Below are 16,567 nucleotides of genomic sequence, written 5' to 3' on the forward strand. Positions count from 1 at the left end.
GGGGATCAGCAAGCACTCCTATAACGTTGAAGTATTTTATCCATCAACATGCTCTCTCTACCTCTTTCTCCAGTCTTTCTTCTGCCACTGGTAGTATATACGGTCATTGAAGTACTATAATCTATTGCTGAGTGGTAATGTAATCTTAGATAAGATTTGTTCTTTGAGGTTTCTCTGAAAACAAATCTTGTACTCTTTTTAATAACGTACACAAATCTGTTTATCCTGTAAATTCTCACAGATAAGTATTAATGTTGAAATAGGGATGTCAGTGGGCATTAGTTCTATATACAGAGATGAATATCTTACTAGGTAGGAAGTCAGTGATGGACCTAGAATCATCAAGGGTCTTCTTATTTTTTAGCAGATTGACATAACGTTCCAAAGCTGATGTTATATTAGCTTATAGCTCACTTGCATTATTTGTTCTCTAATGTGATACAGTCCCTGCATTTAGCCAATAATTTCTTCCACAGAAAGCAAAGGCACCAAAATTGTATTTCCTAAGGAATACACTTGGGGGCATATTTAAGTAAAGTGGTGCTGCACCTAGTTCAGCACCACTTTCCTTGCGCTCCTTAGTGTCCCCCTGACACCACCATGTGTGCACCGTATATAGGATACAGAGCACCATGGCACAGGGTAGGGGGCAGTAGCGTCATTTTTATTGATGCTATTGATTTATTGATTTATTGATTTAACGCCTGCTCTAAGCAGGCATTAAAAGTGCAGTAAAAAATGATGCAAGGAAATCTGTTAGATTTCTTTGCGCCATTTTTCACCCCCCCACCCCCTAATGAGGGAACGCCCCCTTTGCATACATTATGCCTGGCACTTTGTAAATATGGTGCGGGAAATTTGGCCTCGTTGGGCCACATTAGTGTACAAAAAATGACGCTAATGTGGTGCAAGGTGGTGTTAGGGGCTTATGATTATGCCCCTTGGCCTTTAGCCTTTCAGTCATGGAGGTTGTGTACCTACTTTGAACAGAATTTAACAAATGTCTAACCTTCTTCCAAAATTGACGTAAAGCTCTGTTTTAATGAACATTGTATGCTCTGGAATATTCTGCTCCTATTTTTGTGTTCCTCCAGTGCTTCAATGCCATTTCAAGTAAAGACTGAAGTTGTCTCCCACAGAGGAGTTCAGAGGGTGAGAAGTGCATTGACTCTTCAGTGGATTGGGTTGGATTCTCACTGGAATCAAGTTAGCCGGACTGATGAAGGGTGATACAATGAAACTGGTCCCAGGATGCTTGTTTCCAGTCCAGAGAGGACCTGGCCTGCCATTTCGGGCTGGACTGTTCCCATGAGGAACAGGGTCAAGACTGATTTGCGTATGGCTGGATCCAAACTGGGGCGACATGGTGAGTCAAAGAATTGATGGATTAAGCCCAGATCTGTGATAGTTGGTGAATGTCTGATTGGTTCCGCATTCCATCTATCATTTGAGTTTGTTTGCTTTAAAGAGGGGATGACAGTTGGGACAGGACACAGGCTCATCCCCACTTCCTGCCACCCCAGCCAGATGTTAGCCTCAGTAATTAGATTAGCAGAGAAGCTGAAAGGGGAGTGTTAAAGACATTTAGCCACACCAGTGGAATTTAAAAGAATAGTGCTTCCTGGGATTGATTTATGTCACACTTCTCAGGAAGTGGTCACCCCAGAGGTTGGCACCCTGCATCCCATTGGTCAGGGGTGCCCCCCTGCTTGCCAGATCAGTAACACAGAATAAATATTGGAGAGATACCCCGCAACTCAGATCCCTGTCTGAAACTACAAGAAGAAGAAGGACTTCCCTGCTGAAACTCTGGTCTGCACCCCAAAGGACTGCACTCTGCATGACTGCACACTGAGGAGCTACAGCTCTAAGATCTGTGCTTGGCTTCTAGAAGTGAAGGAGGGGACTTCCTGAAAGAAACTGGTTAAATGAGCTTCACCTGCATCATCCTCACTAAGAGGAGCCCTTCAGCTGGATATTAGAGGATTTGCCAGGTGCATTCTGGCAGACATAGTCCCAACATCTCAAAGACAATCTCAGAGCTTCTAGACCCTTGGATTGGTGTTGTGGACCACTGCAGACCCAGAGGAGTACCTCTGGAAGAAGATTCAGATGTTTGGAGCAACTTTGGAAGAAAGCTCCTTAAGGTGACCAACCTGTTGACGAGAGTCAAGCCTCTGACGTTGAACCACGACCCGACCTGAATTTCAGGTTCATCCAGCTGAAGCTCCAGAGCTTCTGTCCATCGATGAGACTTCTAGGAGTTGACCGGAGCATGCACTAAGCCAAGCTGGCAATGTTGCATAGAATCCTGGCCTGACGACGAGCCTCTCCTGACGACGACAGAAAAAGCTCCAGAAAAACGACTATGTTTGAAGGTGAAACTTTGACTGAGATCTCCTGCTCAGTGTGAGTGGGAGATCAGAAGGCAAAAAGTCAAGGGAAACCACACCAAGGATGCCATGTCTAACACTGCTTGTTCACAGTATCTAAAGGAGGCATTAAATGGTGCTTCCAGTGCCACACGTGTACTATGTATTTGAAGGAAGGTTGCACTAGCCCTGCAGTGCCATATTTATTTCATGTCTTTAAATGAAGCTTGCACTGATGCCACAGTACCACATTTGTTTTATGTGTTGAAGGAAGCTTGCTCTGACTGGCTCAGCAATAGCATACTTGTTCCATGTCTTTGAAGTAAGCTTGCACTGGCTGACATTGCAGTACCATACTTGTTCCATGTCCTTCGGGAGAAGACTGTGGTGTCCTTGACCAGTGCTGTAGGCCTTATGCCTGTGAGCCAAGGACCCTTCTGCCCTCCTGCTCCCTGTGCACTATGTGTTGATGGTTTGCACAAAAGACTGTTTTAGCTGTCACACCAGGCTCATGCTTTCTAAAACATATTACATAATCTTGCTTGGAGAAAATGGGCTTTAGGTATGACCACTTCAGTTATTTATCAGATAGTGTCCTTCATATATTATTTCAGCTCTTCAGAACAGCATATGTGCAACTGGGCAGTGTAACAGCCCTCTTCAGCCATTGGCTTTATTGGCAATGTTTGACTCTGCCTAGTAGACAACCGCTGGTCTTAAGGATATCAGGTGGTCGGAGCAACTGTATGTTGCCTGATTAGTCTGTGTTACTTGGCATCCAGAGACATCCAACATCATGAGATATTTTCTTTAGTTCACCCCCCCAACAGCTCACCTACAAATGCAGACTGGTCTTATTAAATACTGAGAGTACCAGCTGATCTGCTGCCATTGCTACTGGACCACAACTTTTTTATGCAGAGGGACCAGCCATCACTGCTGTAAGTTTCAAAACCATGCCATCATCTTTAAATGGTATTCTGCATACTCTATCATTGTTTACTGTTCCTAGATGGCAGACTAGTGTGAAGCGTTACTTTTTATTTTATTTTTTATCTAAACAAATGCCTTTTATACTTAATCTGCACATTTTTCTTTCTTTCTTTTTCTTTATTACATATTCTTGCACTACAAAGAAATCCACTACCTTGTTTTTAGAAGGTAGGTGGGTCTTTTTTCTGATTCCAAGACTCTTTCCTGCAAAAGTCCACAAAGATCATACTCATATAAACTGTAGTGCTAGTCCAAGTGTGGCTGATAGGAGATTAGATAACCTCAGTGGACATACGGGCTTCCACGTAGCTTATTTCAAAAGTTTTGGATTACAGTAGTGGACTGATGCACCAGATACTCAACCTGTGTCTCCTATGCCATCCTCTGTCCAAACTCTGCTTCTCCTTAGTGAGCTGTGTATCTATGTATGAGCAGTGTGCTTGTATAATGGTAAGAAAGCCACCATATTTTGTGAGTGCATTGTTAGGGATTGTAGGAAACGGCCTCTTTTTGAAATGGTTAGCCCCCACTTTTTGTCTAATGGTTGATATAGCCTAGATGTTGTAGTGCTCAGGGCCCCTGCTAACCAGGTTCTCTGGGGCGGAGCTCTTTCTCTAAAATGGTTGTGATACGTTGGCACAATTGGACACATCCTTAATTACCACTATAAGTCCCTAGTAAGTGGGTACCTATGTGCCTAGGGCATAGGATTCTAGGGGTAGGCCCCTGAGAGCAGCAGCATTGATTGTGCCATCCTCTAGGGCCCTGCATCCAGCAGCACCCAGCACTTCCATTGCAGGTTGAGTGTCCTGGTGCAAACCTAAAACACAAACTCAACATGGCACACTGCCTGTGTGCCTGTCCACCATACACTGCATTTACCATGGGTAGAAAACCCCTCTGGCAGGCCTTACAGCCTTAAGGCAGGGTGTACCATATCATATGTAAGGGCATAGCTGGATGAGCAATGTGCTCCCACTGTGTCCTTGCCTAACCTGGGACATAGTGAGTGAACAGAGCAGCCATTTTAATACATGTGCTGGACACTGGTTAACACAGGTTTCCCAGCTACATGATGGCCACTCCGAACCCTGGGATGTTTGGCATCAAACAACTCAGAATATTAAATCCAAACTAGTGCTATTATTAGATTTATCCCTAAATGTACCCAGGGCCACCTTCGAGGTGCCCCTGCAAAAGCTAACTATCCTGGCACGGTTGCTGACCGGTTCTATCCAGCATGCCGCCTCCAGACAGCCAATATACAAACTTTAGGAGAGAGCCCTGTCTCTATGGTTTGTAAAACAATGCCCTTCCTAGGTAGAGGAGCTAACACCTACTCCCTCAGGAATGTGCACTGCCCTGGCGGTGAGCTTCAAAGGGCTACCACCCTTGAAACTCAACCCCCAGGCCTCCTGCTAGCAGCAGATGGCCTCCCCCTTTGCAAGCCCCCACTTTTGGCTGACACAAAGGTAGGAAACCACACAAAGGGTAGGAAGAGTGGCCCCACCTGGCATGCATCACCCCTAAGGTGTTGCCTGCGAGGTGGATCATCCATTTCATTTTCCTCCATCTTAGATGTAAGGAAAATAGGCAATTAAGTTTAGGAAAGTGACCCCTCCCACAAGAAGTGGTCACTATAGTTGGTGTAGTCACCCAAAGGTAAGTGTCCCATCGGACACTACCTGGTTTCCCCCTAAAACGCCCACTAAATTCAGTATTTAGTGGGCATTCCTGGACCAAGAATTCAGATTCAAAGGACAGAATGAAGACCATCCCAAAGAAGATCCAAGGCACGAGAACTGTGGACCCGCTGCACAAAGAAAAGATGTCAAACCCGACCTGCTGCACCCAGGACCCGTCAATCACCACTGCGGAGGAGCTGGACACTGGACTGACCTCAAGAAACTCAGGGGACCTCCAGGCTTCACCAGTTGTCTAAGATCTCCCTCCAGAGTGGAGGTACTACTCTACATTAAACCAAGAACCAGCAACCCAGTGAGGGTCACTTCACTGACTGGCCGATATCTCTCGAACCGGAAGTCGCAGCCTGACCTGACAACACACTGATGAACACAAGGAAAAACCCTGTAAGTGTGCCAAGCTTGGTGGCACTGTGCCCTCTAGTGACCGGAACCTACCAATACCTTGGGTACTGGTCAGTTGACATTGGACACCAAGAAAACCAGCTCAATTAGAGCTGAAAAATGACCAGGAGGAAGCCCTAGTTGAGGGACTTTAGGAACAACCCGGACCTACCACCTGAGTGCCCCCGTTAGCCTGTAAGTGACCAACAAAGGGACCTACCTCCAGCTCTATAGGGCTCCTTTGCTCACAACCTCTGGCTCACTTATTTGCTCTCCACCTGGCCGCCCTGTGCCCTTCAACAAAGAACTAGCTGTACCCCAAGGGTCCCTCACCCCTTGCGACCTCGACACTCCAAAGGGACCCCCAGGCACCACCTTTAAATCTGCAAGAACAGACCTTTTCCAAGTGGGCCTCCTCAGTGGCCCTGCACCAGCTCCAAGAGATTTTTCAGTGATGCTCCCGCCGGGACTGGGAGCCGCCCAAACCTTTCCAGCTGACACAGTGTGCCCACCGATGACCTCGACCAACCTGCAAGAGCGGAACCTAATAAACCAACTGTGTGATTTTATATGCATTTTAAAGTGACTGCCTATTGATTCCTATGGCGCGTAATTGCGCACCGAAAAACTGCAGTTATTAAAACTTCAAAAATCCATATCTTAAAAAGAACTTAACCAATTTTGATAATCTTGGTCTTAAAAATTATATAATTATCTGAAGTATTTTTATAAATTGGTGTTAAGTTATTCCTTCAAATGTGTGAGATGGATGATTGATACTGTGGGAACAACAAATGCTCTGGACTTCTCCAAGATTGGCCTAACTTCTCGACCAAGGTACCTAAAAAATTTGAGCATTAGATTATCTAGTTTTTACCTCTGGAAACCAATGTGTGGTTGCCTGGACCCCCTGCACAGTGTGCCTCGTTTTGCACACTACATAGAGGGCCAGCCTCCAACAAGGATGTGCCTGTATGAATGCAGAGTTAAAATTGTCTTTTGTCAGTACATGGTAAGTGGTCTGCAGGTAATGCCTCTGCTAGTGCAACATGGGGTATGTGCCTATGTGAGCATTAGCCATGGCGGCACTGCAGTGCTCATATCGGGTACAAAATAAAATATTTAATTGCCATTTTATGTTTTTCACCAGTGGCTCACAGTGGGGTGGGCGCGATGCCCCCCGTCCTCATGGAGAAAATGCCGCTGGCTATCATATCAACCAGGCAACTCCACTGACCAGCACTGTAAAGGCACCCTCGCTGATGTGTACTGTAACGTTTTCCAGGAGCTTGCCCAACTTTGGAAAAGCAGTAATATGCTTACTGTTAGACATATTTGGTGTCTAACTTAGATTTTTCTCAATAGCAGCATCAAAAACTGTTCAGCCTTCAATAAACTGCAAAAATAAAGACCCTTTGTACCGAGGAACATCTAGTCATATTTTAAAAAGAGTATGGAGAATTTGTGTCAGCAAGGTGGCAAAAACAGCCTCCTATAAGTTGGCAGGAACCTAGTGCACTGCAAAAAGCATTCACTTTTTTATATTAGGTATTAAAGTTTAATGATAGGACGTTCTCCAAGATAGCAGCTGAATAGGTAGGAAACGGCCAAATCAAGGTGTCTATGAGAGTTGTTTAAACAAACTCTGTATTTTTTTTGTTTAGGGAAGTCAACTTAATAACATGCATTCGAACTGAAGAGACCGTGGGCCATATTTATACTTTTTGACGCACAACTGCGCCAACGCAGTTGTGCGTCAAAAATGTTAACGCCGGCTAACGCCATTCCAAAGCGCCATGCGGGCGCCTTATTTATTGAATGACGTTAGCCGGCGCAGCTGACTGGTGTGCGTAAAAAAAAATGACTCACACCAGGCAGCGCCGGCGTAGGGGAAAATGGAGCTTGGGCGTCAAAAAATGGGGCAAGTCAGGTCTGAGGCAAAGTTTTGGCCTCAACCCGATTTGCGCCATTTTTTTTTACGCCCAACCCCCATTGAAATGACTCCTGTCTTAGCACAGACAGGAGTCATGCCCCCTTGCCCAATGGCCATGCCCAGGGGACTTATGTCCCCTGGGCATGTTCATTGGGCATAGTGGCATGTAGGGGGGCACAAATCAGGCCCCCCTATGCCAAAAAAAAAACAAACAAAAAAAATACTTACCTGAACTTACCTTAAGTTCCCTGGGATGGGTCCCTCCATCTTTGGGCGTCCTCCTGGGGTGGGCAAGGGAGGCAGGGGGTGTCCCTGGGGGCATGGGAGGGCACCTCTGGGCTCCTTCCGAGCCCACAGGTCCCTTAACGCCTGCCCTGACCAAGCGTTAAAAAATGACGCAAAAGCGGATGGACGTCATTTTTTAAGGCCCGCCCACTCCCGTGCGTCATTTTTGCACTGGAGTTTAAATAAGGCGCACATGCCTTAGAGTCATTTTTTAGAAGGGAACGCCTACCTTGCATATCATTAACGCAAGGTAGGTGTCCACGCTAAAAAATGACGCAAACTCCAAGATCTTTGGCGCTAGACGGGTCTAACGCCAAAGTATAAATATGGAGTTAGCTTTGCATCGGATTTGCGTAAAAACAAAACGACGCAAATCCGGCGCAAACAGAGTATAAATATGCCCCCGTGTTTCTGTGGGAAAAAGGATGTTTAAACGGTTATCTAGGGATGTAAATTCCTCCTTGGAACAATATCTTGCATTAGTTACCGTGGCCTGGCTATGTGAAGTTTCACATTGTTTCACATGTGCTTATTTTGTTGACTATAGAGAATAAACCCAGACTAAGGGGATTTCAGATTTTGTGCAACTTCTTTTCACGATAAACAATTTCAGAGTCTCCTTGGCGAATTCATCAGAGTAACAGGAGAGCGAATTTCAAGACGACAGTCTCCTTGTGGGAGAAATTGTGTAACGCGCCCGAGTAGCTACTGACACATAAAGAGCTCTGCTATCTGCAGTCTGTCATGGTTCACTAGCTGGAACTAGGTACACATGCCAGCTATGAGGCAGTAAAAAGTCTGATGGTAGTAAGTAACAGACTCTTTGCTTTCAATCTGTTTACCCAAATCAGGGGATGAGACACCTTGATGCTATTATAACTCACAAGAACAGGTACAGATGCCAGACTGGCTATCCTTAACAGTTTGTTCTGCCAGGTCCTCCCATAGCTCATGTACTGGACAAGGTGGAAGATCAAATAATCAATTAGAGGTTAAGTCCATTTCTAGTGTTAGGTTAAAAGTAATTACTTAAATAAATCCAAATTGTAGAGAAGTGACATCTGTGAAGGGGATATGAAGGGTGGCGCAAACAGTTTTATGCTTTCTGTGAGTTTAGATTTGAATGTCAACAGGGACATAGGGTGGTAGCTGGAAGGTTTAAAGGACCAGTAGAGGGACTTTTAGGAAGGGAATGACCATTGGATGTCAATTCATCGAAATGGCAGAGGTAGCGGTGGTGACATTACACACCCTTTCACCTCCACTTACACATGCACACACATTATACTTATATACACTCTCTCTCACATAAACAGACTCTCACCCTGAAGCATTCAGACAACATATATTTAAAAGCATCTTTAACTTGCCTCAGCTGCCATGGAAGGGCATCTTCCAGCTAATTGTACTCCTTTTTTGTTTACATAGCATGAAAGGGTCTTCTTTTCTGGCAGATAACATATACGTTAGTGATGATTACTAAAGGTGCTCCATTATTTCTGGTCGTCCAATGAATTGGATGTGCATGGTGTTTATCACTGAGAAAGTTTGTAAAGATATCAAGCACGTTCTTGTACATTATCACAATAACAATGAAGGGGCAGGTCTTATTCACTTACCTAATTCCCTTCTCTATCCCGTAACTAGAAATTGGAGCTGGATACACACATTTATTGTATGCTGTTCCATGAAAAAGTAAAGTGTCATTGGGAGTAAAATGGATAGGCCGCCCTATCTGCTGGCCCACCAGCCCAATTTAAGCATCTTTTTAAGGTGACATTTTTTAAAGTGCTTCTGTTGACATAGTGGGAACACTTTCTGTAAAGGTAACTGTGCCAACAGTGGAGCCTGCCCACTGTGCCATGATGTAATGATAGACTAGCCAGATAATTGCCCAAGAACAAACCACTCTTGAAAACATAGCCTTAGCAAATTAAGCAACAGTATTAGTGATGAATTTTCAAGATCACATCCCTCCAACAGATCTCAGCTTATTCCTCTGCTCTCTGGCATCCACGTTCCAAAGGAAGCAAGGAAATAGCTGTCATAGGACTAGCTTCATCTATCCGGAAATGCAAAGAGACAATGCAAACCAGCTGTTACAGATAAGTAGCATGTTAAACTGCCATAGTTGTATTCACATTTAAGGGAAAGCCATTGTGACAAGATCATTAATCACACTTTAAAGACATTTTAATCTTACATTTGACTCTTGTGTCTTTAAAAGTATAACCTTAGTCACTCTCTTTGAAAATGTTCTTTTGTCAGTAGCCATATTCATTATTCCCTTTGTAATAAGTATATTATTTCCTTAAGTTTGGTTCAGGGTAAGTCAGATTGTATTTATTTCACAAAGAGGCAGAGTAACACTCCAAAACCAAAAATAATAAAAGGCTACAAGTTTGGGTGACTCTCACAAACATAACCTAAGAAGACTCCAGGACAGGCAATGAACAACATATGTATGTAGGAGTAAAACAAAATGTCAAGGCTGCATAATTGATCCAGGAGATCTGACTTATAATGACAAACAGATGACTAGTTCTATGTCCAATCAAGGGAATGAGCCATCTACTCTCTGGTTGCTTGAAATACACCACAGGGTCATCCCCTTGAGTAAAGGTGTGTATTATCGTTTCATTTCTGTAGATGGTGAAACAAGAACACATGAACACATGCTGAAGGATGCCTTGCCTCTCTTTGTCAGATTTCTTGTGAGCAATGGACTGCGGACCAAGCATGGGACCTTCGACATCATGCTGGAGACGGCTGACCGAGCCTTACCCGCAGTGTCCAGGAACAAGGGCTTAAGGTTAATGGAAGGTGCAATGGCCCTCATCTCCCCCCAGCTCCTGCAGCTCTCAGATCCGGACACCCCTCCGCAGAACCTTACTTTCCTCCTGGCACAGCTCCCACAGTACGGCCAGCTTCACCGCAGAGGGTCCTTGCTACTGCAACTCAACTTCACCCAGCAAGATGTGGACAACCTGGACATTGCCTACAGACATGGCGGAGGAGATTCTCAGATTGACAGGTTCACCTTTGTTGCCACTGACGGGAGTAATCAAGGCTTCCTGATCAATGAGAAAGTACAAGGCGAACCCGTGGCGTTCACTATTCAGGCAAGTAGCAGCAGTCATTCTCTTTGTTTCAACTTGACAGCTAACAAGGATTTTCATTTACGTACATGCACATTTTCATGTTGAAGTCTTGAAAGTATGGCATTATAATTGTTAGAGCGATGTGCGTGAGTCAGTGAAAACAACACCTGTGGTAAAAAAAAACGTGGGTGTCGTATGCTGCCCCACTGCCAACAGCTAGTAATTAATGTGATTACTGCATCATGATCTCATTGCAAGCTGACATCGAGAACACTTCTCCATGTTCTGGAATAATTATATCCACCAGTTCTAAAAAGAAAGAATATTTCTCCTGTGTTGTTCTAAAGAAGCAGTTGTAACCTGCCATTGACTGCTCATAAAATAGGTCCTGTGTTTAAAAGTGGGCAAATGAATCCAAGCAGCATTTGTGAGGTAATAGCCAAAACCCTAGACTATCTTTTCTATGTGCTCATTCACCAAAGGTAGAAAAAGTTTATAACTCGTCCAACTAGCTACATGCGACCCAAACGCTTGTTTCCTGCAGCCTTACTTGGCCTAGAATTGCTGAAGTCTGGATTAGAGATTTTATAAAACGCCTCTTACAACCTTTAGTTAGCACTATGTGGTTATTGTGTAATTCAAGTGATGGTGTCTGATAGATGTTTTAATATGTGGAGACTGCTGTGACAAGGATATACAGAACTGCTTTAGCTTGCTACACCAAAAGAGCCTTCTTGTTGTTTTCTTTGTGTGTTTTTTCTTGAATATGACAGGAAATACTTAGGGGCATATTTACAAGCCCCTAGCGCCACCTTACGCCGCCACAGCGTCATTTTTTTTTATGCTAAGGCACCAATAAGGTGGCTTTTCCCCCATTTCATATGTACAAAGGGGCGCAATTATTGCATTGCGCCACTTTGCAACCCCTTGCTCCACATTATGACTGCGTCAGGCATAACGTATGCAAGGGGGCGTTCTGACGCAGGAAGGCATGAAAAAATGGTGCAGTGAAATTTACAACATTTCACTGCACCATTTTTTTTCCGTCAATTATAACTCCTGCTCAGAGCAGGTGTTAAAATGACGCACCCATTATAATCAATAGGCCTCCCTGTGCTTTGCTGCACTAGAGTCAACATTTTTGACGCTAGTGCAGAAATGCACCTCAATAGCGTCACACATTTTGACGTTATTGTCCTAACGACCTCCATGGTGCGCCGTATTGTAAATACAGCGCAACTATGATATCGTTAGGTGGGACAAGGGAGACGCAAGAAAAGTGCCACTTCGGGACCAGTGCGCCTCTTTCTTGTAAATGTGCCCCTTAGAATCACAATGCACGTGTCAGTGCTTCTTTCTCCAGGTGGCATGAGCACCCCTTGAAATATACATGCCTTTGCTTTTTAAAAGTAATTTAGGAAGGTCCACACCATAAACTTCGTTGTGTTTAAATTCGAGCACTAATTGTTAAGTGATGAAAGACGCCGAATTCAAAGCAGGACACACCGGATGGCGGGCACCGTGCCACCACTGTCTGTGTGTGTTGCTTGGCAATGAGCTGGCAGCTTCCTCCCATCACCGGGCCGGATCGCAGCTGCTTCCGTTCCAATAAGGACTTTGCTAACCAATTTAGAGACCCCCGTCCCAAAACGGGTGTCTTAGTGAGCCTTATGGGGAGTGGAATATGGGGTAGCCCGACAAACACCGCCTTCTCATGGAAGCGTCGATGTGAAATATGGGGGGAAGGCAAAAGGTGAACATTTTCAGACACAAAGGGAACACCCCCAGTCTACACAGGTGGACTGTGCTCCGAGGGAGCCAGCAGCGGTGTCTCTCATTTCCATATCCACCAGCTGCTGCGCAACGGTGCTGAGGAGCCTGGCGCGAGCCGGGGAGGAAGAGGGAACACATCTGACACCAGTTTGATTTGTATTATCCGCTTATGGTCGTCCCATTGTAATTTGAGGATTTTGGTGCAGGGCCACGGTGCTTAATATACGAGGGGGCTGAGCGGGGGCAGCGATGGCTGCCATAGTAATGTTCTGTGGATGAATGGAATGGCTGTAGCGTTGGCCAAGTAATTAAACATGGTAACTGGATTCACAAAATGTTTCCACGTCTCTGCCCTTTGAGTTGCCTCTCTCTTGCCTTCACAGCCCTCTAAGCTGATTGACTAACGCCAGCTTCCGTCAGCCTCTGACCACGGGCTGTGACCAGAGTCGGAGTTGAGTTGTGTCCAAAAAGATAATGTATGCCTCCGTGTTTCTACTCGCTGCGCTCTCTGGAGTGCTTCGACATAATCAGATCGCTGCATGCAGCATTACCCTTATAAATGGTTGCTGCACCTGAGCCCCAGATTAGGAAAATAAAGTGCACGAAAGCGGACGCAAATTCGTTTTTATTAAACATGTAGAAACTGTTTCAGGCTTTATGATTTCATGATTGCATTTATGTATTTTTCCGCACTACCTGGGGCACTTTGAATCCTGACAATAGGAAATTTTAGGAAAAAGACACGATGGAGAATGTTGGGTATCAAATGGCTCCCAGATTAGAGGGGTGAGAGTGGGCTTGAGAATGTAAACATGTAGAGAGGACGAATCCTGGACACTGGAGTATGAGGCACAAATTCAGGATTGGTCAAGAGTCTAGTTTTTCTCAAAATAAGAATTATCTACCATGAGGCTACAGGCGGATTTTAGCATTAGGACATCGTCCCCAGTGACCCATGATATTGGCCGGCATTTTTCCAACCCTGGAGCTATCAAAACAGGGGACACCAGTAACACTAGGGGCAGTGAAAATCCAGCCTATGATAAACTGGACCCTCAGGGTTCACTTAGAAGTGAGGAATTACCATGGGAATTGGTAATTGTGGATACATTCCTCCAGCAATTCCATAGTTTGCTGCTGACTTTCACTAGGAGATTTTTTGCTGCTTGTACCAACCAGGATCTCCTGGTGCAGATATGTAGTATCCCCAAGGATCTCATAATTCATGTTACCGGCCCCATCAGAATAAAGTGACCACTCGTAATGAAGTCTTAGTGAAGCTTTGGAGTAACATGAATATATTATTTTCTTACTAAGGGAAGGAAGATGCTCTTAGCAGAAGTGATGAAAACATACACCCAACATGGCTTAAAACAGTCTAGTCCCGACACATGGTTGCTCTGGAACTGGGGATGGAACAGGAAGCCCAGTGGTCAACTGAGGGCTGTGGTGTTTGGAACTTACACACTCTTTATTCCTGCCAAAACTTTCCTGACATGAAATTCTGCAGTGTTTTTTACTGTAGTAGGTGCCGTACCCACATCAGCCGGACGGGCGGTCTATGGACTCTGCATCAAAATGTCTGTGATTCTGAAATGGTAGCCAGCAGTGAGGGAAACAAGGGAAGGACAGAGAAGCAGGATGGGTCAATGAGGTCTGGGGAGGGAATCAAGATGGTGAAGCAGTACAGGCTGAGAGCGAAAAGTCAGAGAGAGTGACACATTGTCACGGGCTGGGAGAGACAATGATAGTGGTCATAAGAAGGCAGTTTCTGGACAGTGGGTGCAGGGCTTGACAGTCACATGAGTGAGGTGTGGAAGTGATCGGGCATGGATATTTATTGTTGAGCAGAAAACCGGGTCAACTAGGCATTTGATACGAGTCAGGTTTGCCCATATGGTAATACAGATCTGTACCATGCTGACCGCCACGCCCTCAACCCTTCCCCATGTCTATGCACTGGTATGTACCATGCCAGAAATGCAACAACCAAGCACAGTCTGGGGGCAATCTTCAACATACCAACAATGAACTTAAAAATTACCAATCACATTCGGGTAACACAGTATCACAATTTAGGCAAGTGAATTAGAAAGTTAGCTTTGAGTTTTAAGTATTAATGTGTAGGTATTCGCTGCCTGCTGCTTGTTTCTGTTAACATACAGGAATACAGCAGTTCAGAAACTTCAGTAGGTGATAGTCACAAAATCCAGAGTTTACACCCGGCTAGCAGTCCAACTCACAACCATTTGGGAACTAACAGTAAACAGAAGAATACACATTTAGCATGCTGATACTGTTTACATTTATTTGTTGAACAGTGCTTTATTGTATAGGAAGGGTTGGCCACAACTTGTTGTAACCAGACTTTTAGGTAGACTTCAGGAAACCTTTCAGTTTCTTATTCAGAAAAGAAGTACCCTGTGCATTATAGAAGTAGCCATTTACAGATCTGAGATGTATAGGCATAAAACTGGTTAGTCTGACCAAAGGGAGAGTAATGTAACATGTTATTTTGTCTAACTAACTCAACTGCTGTTCTAGAGCCCCAAAAGAGGGTACCTTTCTCGACATGCAGTAATGGGGTAGTATCTACATTCTACATTCATCTGTTTCTAAATTCACTGCCAAAGCTGTGCGTGGACAATGATGACACATTTCTGGTACCCAGCGGGAGGATGTTCTTTTCAAAGGATGAAAGCATGAGAGGACCAACAGGGAACTTTCGACTACACAATTAAATACAAGCCTCTGCAGTGGATGAGTTAATCCACAGAGTCCCATGCTGGCGAATTAGATAATGTCCTATTTATTTCATTTCTTTTTGCAGTTTTATATAAAGCAAACGTGGCCCAAGGGCATTTAAGGATTTTACATGAGCATCAGATTACATTGGAAATGTATTTGTTTATTTGGGCACTTAGAAATTAAGTGATTGACCAGAATCACAGGATGTTGAGTGGAAAATGGTACTCGAGCATGGCTCTTCATATCCACGGTTTGTCCATTAGGTCATCATATTCGCTCCTACGTTTCATTGGCTGCACAAGTTCGTTTTTAAGCCTCCAAGGACCAATCCAAACCTTTGTATCCTTAGTGAGGTGGTTGGATGAGCATGGACGATATTGTTTGACTTTTCACAGGCTTACCACAAGGCGATCATTACGTAAGCAATGCTATCAATTTGAGAAGGGTTGGCAGATTTGCAACATCTTTTCGCTGACCCCAAGAGACAGTTTTTGACATGGATCTCTCATTCAAAAACCGAAAAACTGGTGCAAAGGTGCATTCGACTCTTTTGCCACAGGGTGTGTTGTGAGTCAGCTGGGCCCAGATTTACAAAGGCTTTGTGAACATTGACACAAAATAGACCATTAGTATTTACTTTAAGCTATGAAAGGAATTTGGGACTATAAAGGTGCCCTTTTCTCAATGGAAAAACTAGTTTGCGTTGCTTTGTGACATTTTGCATGAAGGAGGCGTAACTGGGGATTACTTCGATGGATCAGCATAAACACCCATAGATTTTGATGCATTGCCTGATCTACTGAAACTGCTAGGTCAGGCTTTTCATAAAAAAACTAACAAGTCCTTCAAGTAGCCGTAACAAGGACACTTTTTATTTCCCCAAAAAATGATATTGCATTAGCAATTAATTGCCAGCCCTGATCCAAAGCATGTGATCGTTCCGAGTTTGTCTAGGCATATGTATTTGTACTATAAGGGTATGCCTCCAGTACAAATCTCACGCTGGGCAACTCACACTCACCTCTGCATCATGGTGCTGGGCTGTGCATTGTGAGAGGCAGCCTTATTAAGGTGGCAGCACCAGCAGCTGGCCAATCTCAGTGGATACGGCTCTGTGGTGTGTATCACCCTTGAGCAACGCACCATAAGAAATTTTGGGGCATATTTATGACCCCTTAGCGTCATGGAGTGTCACTTTTCATGACACTCTGTTGGTGCAATGCCCTGTGCCGTATTTTCAAGGTGGCGTTAAGCCACTTTTTGTGGCTTAATGCC

General features: G+C 44.5%; 1 protein-coding gene across 1 annotated transcript in view; it reads left to right on the plus strand.

Moving 5' to 3' along the window:
• Positions 1-16,567, plus strand: part of FREM1 (FRAS1 related extracellular matrix 1) — a 684,067-nt gene that overhangs the window by 524,222 nt on the left and 143,278 nt on the right. The window contains exon 26 of the mRNA XM_069238818.1: positions 10,378-10,792. Coding sequence (XP_069094919.1) covers positions 10,378-10,792 — 415 coding nt within the window. The remainder of the gene's footprint in view (positions 1-10,377; positions 10,793-16,567) is intronic.

Source organism: Pleurodeles waltl, chromosome 1_2 (assembly GCF_031143425.1).
Source record: "Pleurodeles waltl isolate 20211129_DDA chromosome 1_2, aPleWal1.hap1.20221129, whole genome shotgun sequence".
NCBI lineage: Eukaryota > Metazoa > Chordata > Amphibia > Caudata > Salamandridae > Pleurodeles > Pleurodeles waltl.